Below are 17,289 nucleotides of genomic sequence, written 5' to 3'. Positions count from 1 at the left end.
ATGTCATGCAAAGTGCAGTGTGATTATAGAAATGGAAAAGCTCTCTGAAAAGAAAGATACCCACACTAAACTGGAAGAAAGTTAACGAAAGGAAAACCACTTGGGGGAGACGACACAGGAACAAATGAAAATAGCAGTTTAGTCAATATAAATAAATACACAAACAAACAAAAAACATAAAAACCAACATATTCATTTTTTTCAAAAAAGCTATTAGCAAACTGCATAACAAAAGAAACTTGGAGGGGCTGAGGATATACCTCAGTGGGTAGAGCCTAGCATAAAGCAGCTCAGGGTTCAGTCCCCAGCATTGCATACAGGAGCATGGCAGCCCACCACATGTTAATGAGAAAGGCAAAACAAGAAACTTTTGAGAACACTGGGGGAGGAAGGCACAATGACAATTTGGCACCAACCTTAGAAAGAACTAAAGTTAAATTAAGAAACCATTCTCCTTTTTGTCATTTTTTCTATTCAAATAATCTCCTTTTTAAAGTTTACCAAATATCTATTTTAATAATGTCTAACAAAAAACAATTTAGTAGTTTATTGATAGATAAACTACTAAAAATCAAATAGATTTTTCTTCTGCACTTCTATTTTCTTTATATTTACCAAAATGTTCTACCTCCAGCTTGATTTTCAAACTTCTTGCCTTCAAATTTTCCTTTAGGAATTACTCTAGCAGAACTACTAGCTTTGATATGTGGGGTATATATTCATTTCTAGATATCTGTAACTAGATTTCCTTTAACCAAAAAATTATTGAAAAAATATAAAATTTCCCAGTGAATATATTTATTTTGCTTTAATTTATTTATTTTTGGTTATTGTTAATTTCCTATGTGAGTGTTCTTTGTGCACCTCCATATGGTAAGCTTTCTGGAAAATTCAGAACTATTCTGAAAGAATGCTATTTATGATTACAAAATTAGAATTTATTAAATCTTTATTCTGTGATTTGAATCCTGCTTTTCTTAATCTACAGTGGTTTCATAAATGTCTTCTTATAGCCTAACAGTCTTAGTCATATATACATATTTTATTAGCTCCATAAAGATTGTAACACATCTTGGGGAATGGTATTTAGCATAAAATGCCTCTTAGCTTAAGGCTTTGCAGTTCAACTGTTACTCAGTCTGGAATTAATCTTACGATAGCTACCTTTTCTTGTTATTAGATTTGCCTTTTTTTATATATATTATTTTGAAGTTTCAGGTGGTATTATTTCTTGGAGTGCGGAAGCAGGTAGATTTTCAGTCCTCTGTGTGCATTAATACGATCTAAGAAAATTTTCAAAAAAAATATAATCTAACCTTTCAAATTTATTAAGTATTCATGGGCTTAATATCTGCCCTGTACTTAGATTTTTTAAAGCTACTATGTACAGTTTACAGTGTTAAATAATTCTCCAAGACTTTTAATTTAAGAAAAAATAGCACTTCCAACATTCAACTCTTTGTATTCCCTGCTCTACTGAAACAAATTCATTCTACTTTGTTTGATTCTCTCTGTATTTTAGTTTTACTTAACTCCTACTTATTTGCAGAGTGAAAAATTGATTGAACCTAGCAAAAAAAGATGGTAGGCACAATTAGAAAGCTTGCAAACTCAGTAAATGACAACAAATAGTAGTTACACAAGTCTGTGTATTCTTGTCTTCTCTCATCTGAAATATGTTCATCTCCCTCAGCAAAGTGTGAAAGCAAGTAGCTATAGTCCCTCCTACAGGAACAAAAGGGGAGGAGGACCTCCCCTATCAATGGACTAGGGGAGGGGCATAGGGGGAGAAGAGGGAGGGAGGGCGGGGAGGAGACAAGGGAGGGGCCACAGCTGGGATACAAAGTGAATAAATTGTAATGAATAATAAAAAATTTTAAAAAACATGCAAGCGGTTTCTTCAGTCACCAAAAGTAAATCTTCTGTAACAACTCTCAACCTGTCTATACTTTTTAAAAAGCACTGAATCATGGACTCTCTTTGGGTGAGGAAGCAACCACCTTACAATAACTGAACTCCTTTTGGGGAACACACTTGCCCCTTTAGCCTAAACTATGTGTACAGGAAAATCTGTGATGAGAGTAAGTGTTCAGACCTGGAAACCTAGATGTCAAAAAACTTGGCAGTGGGTATATGACAGGTTTCCAACTGCTGCTAATAAGTGGTTACTGCAGAAAGCCTGCAGTGTTGGAAGAAAGATAAAGACCTGCTGGTGTCAGAGGAGTCAAAGCTTAGAAAAGAAGATACAGCACAGAAGATTCCTCTTACAGAATCATGACAGTTTCGTACAGTCATTAATTACTAAGCTCTAGCTATGTTTGCAGGATAGATAGATCACAGGTGATTACACACATATGTTCTGTGAGACTTGTTTTCCCAGTTCCAGGGGCTCCAGGCTAAATTAGAGGAAAGCGTCCAGCTGCTTAGGGAGACTATTTCCTCAGGGCACATTATTTGCAATGCACTCCTAATTCTGATATTTCTGCCTGATGCCTACTCCCTCCTCACCAACCTCTTTCCTTCTTTCCATTTCCCATCATAAAGCAAAGGCAAGCTGGATTTGACTCAATCCCAGCACTCAAGAGGCAGAGGCAGGTGGATCTCTGTGAATTGTAGGCCAGCTTGTTTTAAATGAGTTCTAGACTGACTGGGGCTACATAGTAAGACCCTGTTTCAGAAGAAGAAGAAGAAAAGAAGAGAAAGAGAAAGAAGAGAAAGAAGAGGAGGAAGGGGAAGACGAGGAGGAAGCGGAAGAAGAAGAAGAGGAAGAAGAAAAAGTTCAATGATAGATAAGCTCTAACTAAAATATTTAATTGGCCTTTTTTGTTTAATAAAAAGATACCATGGAACACCCAATGGTGATCATTGACAGCAAAACAGACAAGGCACGAGAAGGAAGACAACAAAAGCAAAACACATGAAGCTAAACAAAATAATAGAAAAAGGAAAAAAAAGCAAGTACTTGTTCATAACAAAGCAATCCATAAGCCAGGCCCAGTGGATTTAGGTTCCAGCTACTTGAGAGGTTGAGAGTAGGACCACAAGTTCAAAGACAGGAAGGGCAACTGAGTAAGACCCTGTCTTTACAAACAAACAAACAAACCAACCAACAAACAAACAGGTTTTAAAAGGAGGCCAGGAGGAGCTATATTTCAGCTGGGGATAGATGAAGCTCTGTGGTTGAGCACTTGCCTATAATGAGTGAGGCCTGAGGTTCAATTCACAATACAGAAAGAAGAAAGAAATCCATCACATTATGCTTTGTCTTTATTTATTTGTCAGTACCAGGACCTGTTTTGCAAAGCTGTGTGTAGCTTGCAATCAGGATATTTTTTCCTCACTGAGGAACACAAGCAAATTGGCCCCTGGTTTGTAAATTTTTTCCAAATATAAAATTAGATAAAATAACCAAAACTACTTTAACTTGTTTATTTTGGTAAAAATAATTACATATAATTACTGTTAAAGGAAGTCTACAATAGACCATCTTGATGTTTTATTTAAATCTGTTGCACATTGAATAACAAAATTAAAGTGTCAGTTTCTCAATTGGAGAATATTCAAATCAACAGCCATGTGCTAAACAAAGAAACTCAATTAGAGCACATTACAGTTCAACTTGGAAATGAATAAATCAAGCAAAAAATATACATATATATGCACGAACACACAAGTGAGAAGCCACAGTTTCTACTCTTCTGTCTCTATATTCTGAGAAGCCTGGCTACAACTTCCATGTCCCGTGCTCTCAAATATGACCATCAGTCTTAGTTTCTAGTAGAAAGGCTTTTCATTTTTGCTTTTGCCACAGGATCTATTTGAATTTCCATGCATATTTAAGGATCTTATATTGTAGAAATGTAACAGGATGCCTGTACAAGGTGTCCTACAACTATAAATACACTATTATGTAACCAGTGAGGTCCACACCTAAGAATCCAGATGAAACAGTTATTCTGAAGCAAGTAATCAAAAACAGGGTGCACTTTAGGTCTGCCCTTTTGCTGAAATCAAGGGAACGCTGAAAAGGACCTAAAGCAGTCAACAACTATGATAGATAGATGATAGAAATATAAAAAATTTAAAGGGAAAGATATTTTTCTAAGTCATGAAGAATAACAAACACAAATCCTTCATTTCCCAGGGTGCTTACATAAAGATGGATTAGCAGGGGAACACACTCTGGGTATATGTCATCTCCCCTAAAGTAATCACTTTTAATGCCCACCACACAGAAATGACTTTTCAAACAGGAAACCCACAGCAAAGACAGGCTCAACATCTGGCCTGCCTGGACCTGTTGGAAGAAAAACACATCTGATTCTGTACATCTTTGGTGACCATTCTTTGATGATGTCTGCCAGATGGATACAGGTCAATTAAGAACATTAGGAAAATGTCTTTATAAGCCAGCCCAAATAGTTTCATGTTGCTTTATATCCATTATCCTCTAGCTTCTAGCAAAGCTTAATTCAAATGTCCCAGCTTTCCATCAGCTGTTCCATTGGTATTAGGGATTCATATGTTCACGCTTGGATCAGAGCCTTCAATAAGGAAAGATAGTGGCAGTAGGTACTAAATTGAACCCCAGGAAAGTGTTAAAGACTGAGCCTCAGAACAAGAAATCAGGAATGCCAAGTCCAGCAATAACTTTATCCCTTGGATATTCTGAGTACTGTAATCTTGCTGCTTGGGGTGGGGGATATTAATGAATTCTTAGTAATAGGCAATGAGATCTTCAGCTTCCTCATTTCCCCTTGCTGCTAGAAAATTAAGAGCTAACTCAGTGTTGTGTTCGCCTTCCTTAGCGACAGTGTAGACAACTATTTTGTTTTTGCTACCATTTCTTATCTTTCCTAGTCCTTATCTCTGGTCTCATTTTATTTCAAGATAAATCCCTTTTTGAAAAAATGGCCAGTGTACAACACAATCAATAAATAAAATATTCTTGTATAATAAGGAAGTTACAAGAAGATAGTGCTCAAAAAAGGTTTTTATCTTTACGTGAGTGAGTGTGTGTATATGGATATTTGTGTCTGTGTGTGGGTACCTACATGTGAGTAGAGCTGCCTGTTGAGGCCAGAAGAGGGAGTGAGATCCCCTGAAACTAGAGTTACAGGAGGTTGTAAGCTACCTGATGTGGGTGCTGGAAGCCAAACTTTGGTCCTCTGGAAATGTAGCAGGCACTTAGCTGCTGAGCCATCTTTTCTAGCCTCATGAAGATAATGCTCATCTTGAAACTATGAATCCTACTGGGACTTAGCTTGTATATTAGCTAAAACAGTAGTCAGCAAGGAAGCTTGGGTTACACCTAAATATACAGAATTCGCCAGCAGAAACAGCTTAAATATAATCAAGTTCAACCTTCCACATAATTCAAGAAATTTCTTCTGCAGCTTTTCAGCCTCTACCTGCATATCTGCAGTGACAGACATTTCGTGACAGCTACTATTAAGAAAGTTCTTATCTTGAGCTGAAAATTGCTTCAGCGTATCATACAATTCTGCTTCTTTACTTATTTAAATATGTAATTAATTCCCATTTATTAAATATCTACTATGTCAGACTCATGTGAGGAAGGACAGACACTGCTGTGTACTATCTTCACAATGGCCATCCAAACCAGCACTTAACCCTTGAAAAGTGTTTCCCAAAGAAACACACCCATTAGAAGATAATTATAGGCAAGTACGCCAGGTTTTGTCTATCTATTCTTAGAAACAAAGTACGCCAGGTTTTGTTTATCTATTCTAGTAACTTTCTGGGAACTTGCCTTCAGAACTGGAAGGAAAACAAACTTCAGTTAGAGCAATTCAAATAGAAAATGAAACAGTCTAGAGATATACAGCACCAATGTTTGATTTATGGAGAAGAGTAGCAGGAAAAAAAAATTAACAGTACAAGGATCAGAGAACTCCAAGAAAGATTCCTGTAATATCAGCAACCATGACCTGAGGCCAATGGCATAAACCTAAGCTCCAAACAGGAATCTTCCTGCCTTCTATCTTAGCCAGGAACCAAAGCATATTCTTAAACAGACTGGACATGTTTATTTAGTTCAGTATAACCAAAATGTCACATTCTGAATGCACATCTTTTGTGTTAGGAAAGAGGGAAAATATACAAAGTAAGGCCCTGCAACCCAGAAGTGAGGAGCATTCCAGCGACCCACGCAGGATGCAGATCTAAGCTAGGACTTGAGCTAGAACACTCCTCTCCAGGTGGCTTTTTAGACTACCAGGAGCCAAAGAACAGAACAGATGAAAGAAAAATAGGGTAAGGCATTTCTTTGCCTATGGTCTGTACCTTGACTCCTTCCTTAACTATTCTCGGCTATCTTTACCTCTAATTCAATCTGCTCAAGTCAGAATTCATTTCTCTTTTATCTCTCTCTTTCCAGCTTCCTTTTAAAAGACATTTTCCAGGTACCCAGGCCTGTCAGTCTTTTTTCATGGAATCCTTCTTAATCTCTACACTCTATTTTTACTGCTAAGACCTTAATTATATACAATGTACTTTCTATGCATTTAAGATACACAAACAAAAAGATACCCACTTTCTTTAAGTTTACTTTCTAGTAGGAAAAGAGAAACAGATATTATATATATAGTATTTATATAAGTAAATAAAACATGTGAAAAGAAAAGTGTTACAGAAAAGAAAAAGAATATAACAACTTGTGAAATGGGTCTGAACAAGCTTCAATGAGAAAAAGGGACATCACAGCGACTTCCAGAGGTGAGAGAGGAGGCCATTCAGGAACCAGAGAACAGAATATTTCTGATTTGGCTATAATATCATAGAGCTCCCCTTCCACTTCATTTCCAACATCTCCAAACCAATTCCAAAGTCTCCCTCGGCAGCTGTCCTGCTCCACTTCCTCTGTGGTACAGTTAAATAATCTTTTTCCACAGTAAAACTGCCAGCCCAATTTTCACAATTCTCTTACCCACCCATCCCCAATCGAACAAACTTTTACTTCCTCACTTAAAATTCTTAAAACTTTATCATGGTCCTTTTCCACACGTGACATCCTCTCCAGTCCAGGAATGCTTCTCTCTCAGTCCACTATACCCTACGGAGCTGCCCTGCAAGGCCTCTGCCTTGTTCTACCATCTCTGCAAAGGAGTCCTTGTCTATCTGAGCATCAAAGGAGTCCTGCTCTATCTGAGTACCATTGTTTCTCAGCACTGTGGTTTCTAGATGAAAGCCTGTCATCCAGGTTTTCTATACTTCCCATCTTACTGATCATTACCAAATACTTGCTAGGAAAATTTCTTCTTCAAGCTGAAAGTTTGCCAATGTAAAGCACTTTTATTAGCACTGATAAACTTCTAAACACAATGGTTAAAGAGTATTTTCAGGGGGTAGATGACGGCTCCATTGTTAGTGCTTGCTGTGCAAGGGTGGCAAGGTGAATTAAGAGCCCCAGCATCCAAACAGAAAGTCGAGCATAGCTGTACACATCCATAATCCCAGCCCTTGCTGAAGGGTCCGGGGAAGCAGAGACGGGTGGCGCTCTCCCAGAATTTTCACTAGCCAGGCTAGCAGAAACAGCGAACTCCAAGTTCTTGCAGAGGCCCTGTTTCAAAAAGGACTAGAAAGCAGTAGGAAAGCAACTGGCATCTGCACGAGAGTACACAGCGCAGGCACCTGCACACACACACATGTAAAATAAATAAAATAAAATAAGATAATTGAAAAAAAGGAGTTTTGTTTTAATGTTCAGGAATGCAAAAAGCATCCATTTTAATGATTGCTGACCTTTTGTTCTCTGTTTTTCTTTTCTCTAATCCAAAATTTTAGTTGTTTTCACTTTTGTACTGACTTTTAAAAGCAGGAGTTGCTGTGGGCTATACAAATCAATACAAATAAAGTGATCAACTATCACTGGGCTCATAAGTGATACTCCAAGTGCCCAAAAATACAACTTTAAGAACAGATTACACGCGGAGTCAAGTGCAGTTGCAGAACCAAACTGCAATTAAGACAAGCTGAAGCAGCAAGGCATGGTGGTACATGCCTGTAATCCTAGCCCACAAGTAGCAAAGGCAGAAAGCCTCAGGAAAGCCTGGGAATACACAGCAGCAAGCAAAGGCTCCATAGCAGTAGCAAGTCTCAAAACTATTAAAAACAAAATGTTGGGGAAGGGAGCTAAAGAGATGACTCAGGAGTTACAATAGCTTGATACAAAATCATGATGACCAGAGTGCAGGTCTTAGCACAAATGTAGCACAATGGGGTTCCTACAAAAGCCTATACCCCCGGCTCTGAGGGACGGAGAAATGGGAGGATTGCTGTCGTTTACTGGCTTACAGCCTAGCTGAGAAAATGTGAGCCCCGGGTTCAGGGAGAGATTCTGTCTCAAAGGAACAGGCGCTTGATGCACCTTTCTGGCTTCCGCACATACACGGGCACACAATTTACACTCACACTAACACAACCAGTTTGATTCATTTTCTCATGGAAGGAAGGACTTACTGCTGAAGTAACCCTAACAATACACTCACTGCATATCACAGCAGCACAACGAAAAGAGAACTTAAACCAGAGCGTTCAAATGCAAGCTTCATCACTCATTAACAACAACTTTAGTTTCCTTGACTGTCAAATGTAAACCAGAACTTCTCATTTATCCATCTTCATGGATACAAACTAGGTCCCAATCTAAGCAAACTCGTCAGCTCTGTCTACCCAGACAGAAGGGGTTAATGGTAATATTGCATCTCAGTAGTTAGACTATTTAGTCTATAGCTGTTCTAACTGAAGTACAGTCATACCATTATAAAAACTTCTATTATCAAAAGGTTAAACACAAAACCTTAGTATCTACAGTCGATGTTAAAAAGCACTGAAAAGGATACATATCATCAAATTCCACATTTCCCTTCTGAGCACTGGCTGCCCAGACTTGGAACAAATGGAGTCATTTCGTGGGCTCAGGGATGTAGCTCAGGACAGAAGGCTTGCCCATCATGCGCAAGGTCCTGGGTTTGATTTGTAGCAACAAACAGTCTTTTTGGAATTAGCGTGTAAACAAGAAGCTGCTCCTTTTGTGTGCTACTATTTAACTAACATCCAGGGTTGGCTACTAGGTTAAATGAGACAAAGTAGTAAAAGCCTGGCACACTCTTGTAATATATTCTTCTAATGAATGCTAATGCAGCCCATCTGTATAGCCCGGAAGTTACAACTGTCACTTAAGCTAGAAATTACTGTTGCATGTCTTGTTTTCAGATTGCCAAATAGGGAGCAGTTTCATAAAAGACCATATCAGATCAATAAAATTGGGCTCATATAATCAACTTTATGCCACCAGAATTTAAAAAATGGATGTAAGGAAAAACAAAAACAAAAAAAATTGATAAGTCAACAAATTACAAATTCACAATGAAGCAGTCACTAGACCAACCTATAGTGCCTGGACTGAAGGCCAACTAACTACACAGTTAAAATATGGATCTACTTCAGCAAAACAAACTTTAATTGTTGTGGAACATGTTTGGATGTGTCATTAAGAAAATTCAGCTCAGAGAGGCATCCAGTGCTAAGGATCTAGTTCAGGTGGTTAAGCCCTTGCTTAGTATGCTGAAAACAAACAAAAACAACTCTGGGTTCAATCCTCAATACTGCCCAACAAATAAACAAACAATCTGTGCAGTATAGGCTTGTTATGCACTCAAGGAAGTAGAAGCAGTATGAACAGAAGTTCAAGGTCATTCTTAGCTACTTAGCAAGTCTGAGGCTACCTTGGCTACATCAGATCCTTTCTCAAAAAAGGGGTGGGGAGACTTCAATGTTGCCCTAAACACTGCAGTTAGAGTGGGTCAAACTGACTATACATTTGAGAAATGAGGAAAAGCAAAAACATCCCTGAGAAACATGCCAGCATCTGCCCTTAATTCCAGAAACAGGAAGTAAGAATGTGTCCCAATCACATGATATTAACCACAGTCCATCTGTCCAGAAAACACTGCATTATATAAGCCATGACAAGAGCAGCAAAGGGCTCACAGTTTGCAACTTGTCCCACAGCTACACCTAATCCAACTACACCTTACTTAACCAAGACAAATCCAAAACTACTGCCCGCCCACTTCTCCCAATTAGTAAGCACTACACCAAGTTACCTAATTAGCAATAAAAAGTAGTGACTTTCCCTGGAGACTTCACCTGTAAGCCTCCTTCCTCCCCTCCCACAAAACTGACTTTTCTTAAATTCTCTTAATTCAAGACCAGCTTGACTTAGGGGAACCACCACGCCTTTATCTTCAAGTCCTTAACTTTAAAGCACAGGACAAGACACAAGATTTGGAATTAGGAAATAAAAGTTCCTTCCTTTCTTAGTTTGGCACCATGGAACCCTGAGAAATTCAATTACTCTCAGGATCCTCCATGGAAAACTGAAATGATGCTTTATTCCTATAATCTTCACACTGAAATGCTTAGCGATGGCGAGTATCCCATTATGTTAGTCTCCTAAATCCATCCACTTATTTACAGTTCCGTCTTATTTCCAGCCACATGTTAAGAATTTTGACAACTGGGGGAAAGATGATACAAGTTAATACATGCAAACATATAGCATAAACTAAAGAATCATTTCGCTTAATTCTTAACCTGCAGTAATTGAGAACATAAAGACAAGAAATTTAAAATCATCAAATCCTCTGGAAGTGGTGGCTCATGTTTTCAATTTCAGCACTCTGGAGGCAGAAACAGGCAGATCTCTATGAGTTTGAGGCCAGCCTGGTCTACAAATGGACTCGAGGACAGCCAGGGCTTGTTACACATAGAAACCCTGTCTGGAAAAACAGAACAAAACAAAAATCACCAAATCCTCTTCTTTGCCTCCCTGAATTCTAAAGACCCTTCAAAGTCATTTTCAGTCAGAACGTGTTCCGGAAAGCCCTCTCCGGTAACCTCAGCCTATACTACCACTTCTCATCAAATATTGTCTCTCCACAAAAGGTGATATTAAGAACATTTAACAATGGGCACTACAAGAGCATTAGCCAATCAGAATAGATATCTAACCAATCAAAACACAAGCAGCCTAGTGGGCAGTGGTTATACACAAGTCTTACTGATTGCTAAAAAACCAATTTAAATACACATACTTTTCTCATCTAATTTCCACAATCTCATGAATTATACAAGCATCACAAAATAAGCAGCTGTTTTGTTTACCATATCATGCAACTTTCCCCAATTATATATATACATATATGTAACTCTAAATTAATATAGCATAATCTGTACTTACATAAATAGGATTGCTCAGTCAAACAGAAGTCACTTAACAAACATTTCTGTAGAACAGAATGTAAGACACAGGGCTAGGTTCTGAGGACATAAAAGTGTAATTTACCCCCTGGATACTCAATACATACTCAAATACAGCTAGTTCACAATGCAAGATGGTGGCAACAGATAACACAAACTTTCAATGCTATACAGTTTCAAGAGATGGAATTCAAACAAAGCTAAATGAAACCTACATAGAATGTCACGTCTGAGAATTTCTGCCCTCAAATTCCCATAAATGAGAGAAAATGAAACATGCAGCAAAGAGGCTAAAAAGTTGGGAACTGGTGGGAAAGCAGTAACAGCAGAACTGAGTTTGTAGAGAGACAGTATTTCTCAAGTGGGACAGCCCTAATCACAAGCCTCACATGGAAAACCTTCAAAACCTCACTGGGCAGCCCAGGATAGTCTGGCATCAGTCCATACAGAATCCTCCATGACAGAAACAATACCAATAAAAAAGGTAGACTTAGGGAGCACCTGGCAGCACTAAGGGTTGCTCAACAGGAGAGAGGGAAAGAGAAAGATGTTAGGCATTTTTTTCCTCAAGAAAATCATGAAAACGGCAGGCAGCAAACAGCATTCTAACGTGATCAAATATAAACAGAAAAATAATGTGTACCACGGACAAGGAACCAAAAGCCCTATAAAAATCTATATTGGAGAGAACAGAAGCTATCAGAGAAATATAAATAATACTCAAAAAGGAGCAATTTCAAGTTTTAAGAGAAACTAAAAGACATGGGAGCTTCTGAATAAGAAGGCTACACTGCAACAGCCATCTGACTCAATGAGGACAAACAGACAAGATGAACATATGTAGGCCATAGCTGCAGCTTTTTTGGGTGGTTGGGAGTGGTTAGAGAAAAGCTCTCCACTGGTTTTCCTAGAACTATGTATATCAGACCTGCCTTGAACTCACAGAGATCTGCCTGCATCTGCCTCTTGCGTACTGAGATTAAAGGCATGCACCACTATGCCCGGCTGGCCGTATTTTTTGTTTTTTGAGACAGGGTTTCCCTGTGTAGCCTTGGCTGTCCTGGACTGGCTTTGTAGACCAGGCTGGCCTCAAACTTACAGAGATCCACCTTCCTTTACCTCCCTGAGTGCTGGGATCACAAGCACGTGGCACCACACCCAGCTGGCCATAGCTTCTTAAAATGAGTCATAACTCCATCCTGAGGTGCGGAGGGAGGGTCACACAACAATCTGGCAACAGTAAAGGGCTTCTGAATGTACAACACCCAAAAATTAATTCAAAATCAAATGAGTAATGAATGGGAGGTGTTTCTGGCAGTGCATGCTTGTGTTGCATGATGCAATTTTACTACAGCCTTGGTTTTAAACATACATGTCACCATGTCATGCAGTGATAACACAGTCCAAACTATTACCTTATGAGTTTTAATGCTTTTACTGTACACACAAAATTTCCTACTCTTCCAGAAACATATGGTTGACTACAGAAAAGGCTTTCATCCTTCATGTGTATCAAAGTGGTGTATCCACTGTACTGTGAATGTCTGATTTTAAAAACTAATGTTCAAGTTCAACAACTTAATATTTGTCTCATTTTAAAAATTGTTAAATGAATTTCATCTTATTATTAAGACAGAATTTCCAGCAACTTCTGAAATGGCCCTAAACATATGTAATTATGTGACATGGCATTGAATTCTTTATGTAAGAATAAACTCAGCCATCCCATTACTAAGAAAATTTGCTTTAATCTCTAATAAAACTATATGTACCAATAATTTGTTTTAAAATAATTTTACTAATAATCTATTATCAGTATATGTGATTTATACACCAGCTTTCTTTATCAATATACTCAAAGTTACATACAATTTCTTGAGAAAAGAGGGTGGGGAACCGGAAAAGTTTATGAAGTGCTAGTCTAGGCTTTGAGTAACAAAAAGCATCTTTGAGTAATAAAAACATCTAGGCTAGTTTTGTATTACATAATTGTCTAAGGAGGCTGTAAAGTCCTCCAGTGCATGGACCAATCTTCTCAGCATCAAAAACAAAACAAAACAAAAAACTGCTAAATATATGTGTCCTGCTTTGTTTTACGTAGAAAAGAATGAATTCCTTTATCCAGATAACTGTAGAGTAATGGCCACTTGTATTTGATGCATAATTATAACGATCCCCCCACTTTACCCACAGTTATTTCCTTCCTAAGCAAATGTCAAAAACCCCACCTCATCTTCTAATGCAGACCTATGCAAAGGGAAAGTTCAAGTCAATTAAGAAACAAATACCTAAGTTTGAAGTATTCAACATTAACCGTTCTTGAAGTGGGCTAATGCTACTTTGGTGTAGCAGGTGCACTGATTTTGAACTCTGAAAGGCCTAAGTGTAAACACTAACTTCTGCACTTACTAAGAACTTAATCTCCTGCACCTCAGTCAACTTACAGGACAAATACTGGTAGCCCTGAGGGTTCGTTTATGGGGGCCGGACATTGTACTATGGTACACCTTTGCATCTGCATTATAATCACTTCTAATAAACAGGAACTATTAAGTTAATAATGGCTGACAGGAACTAGTAAGGTAATAGTAGCTGACATTGAGTCTGGAGAGACTTTGGGGTGGCTTGTTTTGCTTTTTTGAGTTTTGTTACCCAATCTCAGCAACAGAAAGGTAAATACTGTATTTTAGTTGTTAATGCTGAGCCTCAATATTTTGCTTTCTCCTATTTTAATTCGGTTACTGACAAAGTTTTTCACTCTTCCGACTCTACGGAGTGATAACCAGTACCACAAGACCGGCTTGAATACCTTGGAAAACCATACAACATCTCCCTCAAAACTCAGCTACACACGAGATCTGACTCTAAAACTACCTTCACCTAAGAATCCCTTCGAGAAAATGAAGCATTTGATCAACTGTGCAGAATCATTCCCATTCAAACGTCCCCAAACCTGCAGACTGAGCCAGCAAACGTTCAAGTTCCCACTAGCAAGCCTTCTGGTTACTGGACTCCCAACTCTTCGCAGACGCACGAAGAGAGAACACTCCGCGCATCTTCGCGCCTGCTTCTCTCACACAAAGCCCCCGGCTGGAGAAGGGTCGCCCTCGGCGGGCGCCGACCCTCACGGCGGCGCGGCCCACCGGGGATCTCCGCCCAGGGCGCCCCTTCCGACCCTCCGGGGAGCTCCCCACGCCGCTGCCCGTCCACGCTCTGACAGCCTCAGGCCCAGGCGCACCGAGGCAGGGACTCGGGGGCCACGGTCCCGGCCGGCCCCGCGCCCCGAGGGGAGCCCCCGACCTCGGGCAGGCTCGCCCGCCGCGGCCCCCGGGAGCCCAGGAGAGCCGGCCTCCGCTCGGCGCTCGGCCGCCCGCGCCCGACGCCGCTCCTGCCCCGCCTCTCCTCCCCGCCCCGGCTCGCGTGGCGCCTGCCGGGTCAGGAGAGCCCGGCTGGCCGGGCGCCGCCACCTGCGCCCCCGGCCCCGCGCCATGTTTGAGAAAGAGCAGAAGCGAGCCAGAGGCCGGGCCCGGCCCGCGCGTCCCGCGGCCGCCCGCCCGCCCGCTCACCTTCCGATCCCGGGAGCAGCGTCGCCGCCGCCGCCGCCACCAACAGGGTAAGAAGCAGCCGGGGACGCGGAGCAGCGGCCGCAGCCTCCATGGTCCCGCCGCCACCGCCCGTGGCCCGGCCCAGCCCCGGCCGCGGCTTCTCTTCGGCAAGCCTCGCCTCGCCTCGCCTCGCCTCGCCCCACCTCCCCGCCGCCGCCGCGGCCTCGCTCCGGCCCTTTGTAACTGCTCGGGGGACGCGCGCCCATTGGCTGCAGGGCTCCCGCTGACCCCGCCCCTCCCGCCGCCCGCAAGGGCCCTAGAGGGACCCGGCCGAGAGCCCCGCCCGCGGGGCCTCTAGGCGGCCAATGAGCGGCCGCGGGCTTCTGCCTCTAGCCACGCCCCCGCGCTCGCTGGGCCTCTGGCCACGCCCCCGCACCGCTGGGCGCCGCTACTCCAGCCGCCGCCGCCGGGGCTGCTTGAGCTGTACCGGAGGGTGGGGGCAGGGTCCAGCCGGCGCGCCCGACGGCGCCCGCAGCCCGCAGCCCCGGGCTAGGCGCGGGGTGTGCCCGCGCGAGTTGCTTAAGGAAAGACTGTGCCCGTCTACCCCACCCTGACTTCCCGGGCGCACCCCGGCGCCCGCTGAGCTCAACTCTCGCAGCTCAGACCCTCAGTACCGTCTGCGGTCGACGTCCCCTTCCTAAACCCGCGCCTCAACTTCCAGCTTTCCTCTTCCTCGCAAAACACTCCCGCTCTCCGCGTCCGCCCCGGACCTCGTCTCCCCGTCCCCAAATTCCAGTCCCGAAGTCGGATCTCGGCTTCGGATTCCCGAGGCGGAGCTCAGACACACCCCCCAAACGGCCCTCTGTCTCTCATCCGCGTAAATAGACCCAGATTGGGGATCCCCAGCCGCCGTCCTTCCCTCCCACCCTCCCTGACCCCACGTGGAAGCGGACAGTCCCACGAGGAGCGGGGATTGCCCCGCGGAGCATCCCGCCCCGGAGCGAAGCACTTGGAGCTGCCTCCGACGAGCCTGAGTAATGATTTCGAGGTGTCACTAAAAACCCAAATAAACTCAGCTCCGCTCTCATTCTGAATTCCTAATTTACTGTGAGACGCTCCACCCACCTTCCCTCTGGGACGCCAAAATGAGCTCCAGATTTGTAATTCTTCCTGTCAGACTAGTCCTTTCTTCAGACACAAACACAGCCACGGAGGCGGCCGCATGGCACCGACAGCGTTTTTCCGCAGAACCTTTTAAGGAGAAAATGTTATTTTCTGTGTGATTTGAACTCGGAATTCAATAAAGCTCGAGAGTGGGAATCAGCCGGCCTCTAGCATCGATTGGTAAATTGCTTTACAGCCACTCTCCAAGAATTTGAGTCTCCTATGAAGGGAAACCGTGGGGAGTTAGAGCTGGGGTCTGAGACTGCTCATGGGCTCCAGCCAGGACACGCTTGAGCAAGTCCTCAACCTGCCTGAGCCTGAAACAGGCCAGATCTCCAGGGCCTGCTCTCTGGGGCTGCAGAACCGTCAGCTCCAGGCTCCGGGCTCCAGTGCACCGGGGCTGCAGAGATTAAATCTGGCCAGGTTCAAATGCAATCGCTCTGGGAGACTTAGCCTGTCACACCTGAAGTCTCCGGTGCCGGTCCCCACCTCACCCCCACCCTCAAAGCCTCGTTCGTCTTAGGCAACTACTCTACCAAAAAGCTACATCCCCAGCCCTTGTGGGGTTTTGTTTGTTTGTTTTTTAAGATTTGTGTGTGTTTACGTATGCGTGCCATGTGCATGCAGTGCTCGTGGAGTCCAGAAGAGGGCGTCCAATCCTTTGGAACTGGAGTTACAGGTGGTTGCAAACTACCTGACAAAGGTGCAAAGAACAGAGCCACTTCCTCTGCAAAAGCAAGCACAACAATGCTCTTTACCACTCCGTTATCACTCCAGCCCCCAACCCTTGGTTTGTAAAGACTGGACCTCCCTATGCAAACCAGGCTAGAAAACTTGGAATCCTCCTGCCTCAGCCCCCAAGCCCCTAGGGCTGGGGTTACAGCCACGCACCAAGACCACCCTTCCCCTCTTTTATTTTCCTGGTCTAGTCTGCGACTTGCATAACATCTCAAGAGATTTTTATTCTATGCATGAATAATTAACCTCATGGGATTTTCCTCTGATTATCTTCAGTGGGTACCAAGTCACAAGAGCACATACCCACTTATAAATGAAAGGGGCTGAATCACAAGTCCAGGGTGCTTTAGTGACATAATGTGTCTGGAGCAGTGTCTGGGACATGGTAAATATTTAATGAATGCCATTTCCTTTGCCCATCCCCTCTGCATGATGTTAACCCAATCCTCTGCCTTGTGAAGCCTGGACTGACTGATCAACAGGATTTCTTCCATGACACACTTCCAGGTCCAGGACATTTTCCATGGAACTAAGTGTGTTCGCTAGGAAACTGAGG

At 42.6% G+C, this 17,289-nt stretch overlaps 1 protein-coding gene across 2 annotated transcripts in view; it reads right to left on the bottom strand.

Moving 5' to 3' along the window:
• The window catches only part of Tgfbr1 (transforming growth factor beta receptor 1), a 57,206-nt gene extending 42,173 nt beyond the window's left edge, over positions 1–15,033 (bottom strand). For both annotated transcript variants that reach the window (XM_055605326.1, XM_055605327.1), the window contains exon 1: positions 14,853–15,033. In XM_055605326.1, coding sequence (XP_055461301.1) covers positions 14,853–14,943 — 91 coding nt within the window. In that variant the 5' untranslated portion in view covers positions 14,944–15,033. The remainder of the gene's footprint in view (positions 1–14,852) is intronic.
• Positions 15,034–17,289: the final 2,256 nt, after the last annotated feature.

The sequence above is a fragment of the Psammomys obesus genome, unplaced genomic scaffold (genome assembly GCF_907164565.1).
Source record: "Psammomys obesus unplaced genomic scaffold, mPsaObe1.curated_primary_1811, whole genome shotgun sequence".
Lineage (NCBI taxonomy): Eukaryota > Metazoa > Chordata > Mammalia > Rodentia > Muridae > Psammomys > Psammomys obesus.
The sequence above is the reverse complement of the archived record's forward strand: the minus strand, read 5'-3'. Positions and strand labels throughout refer to the sequence as shown.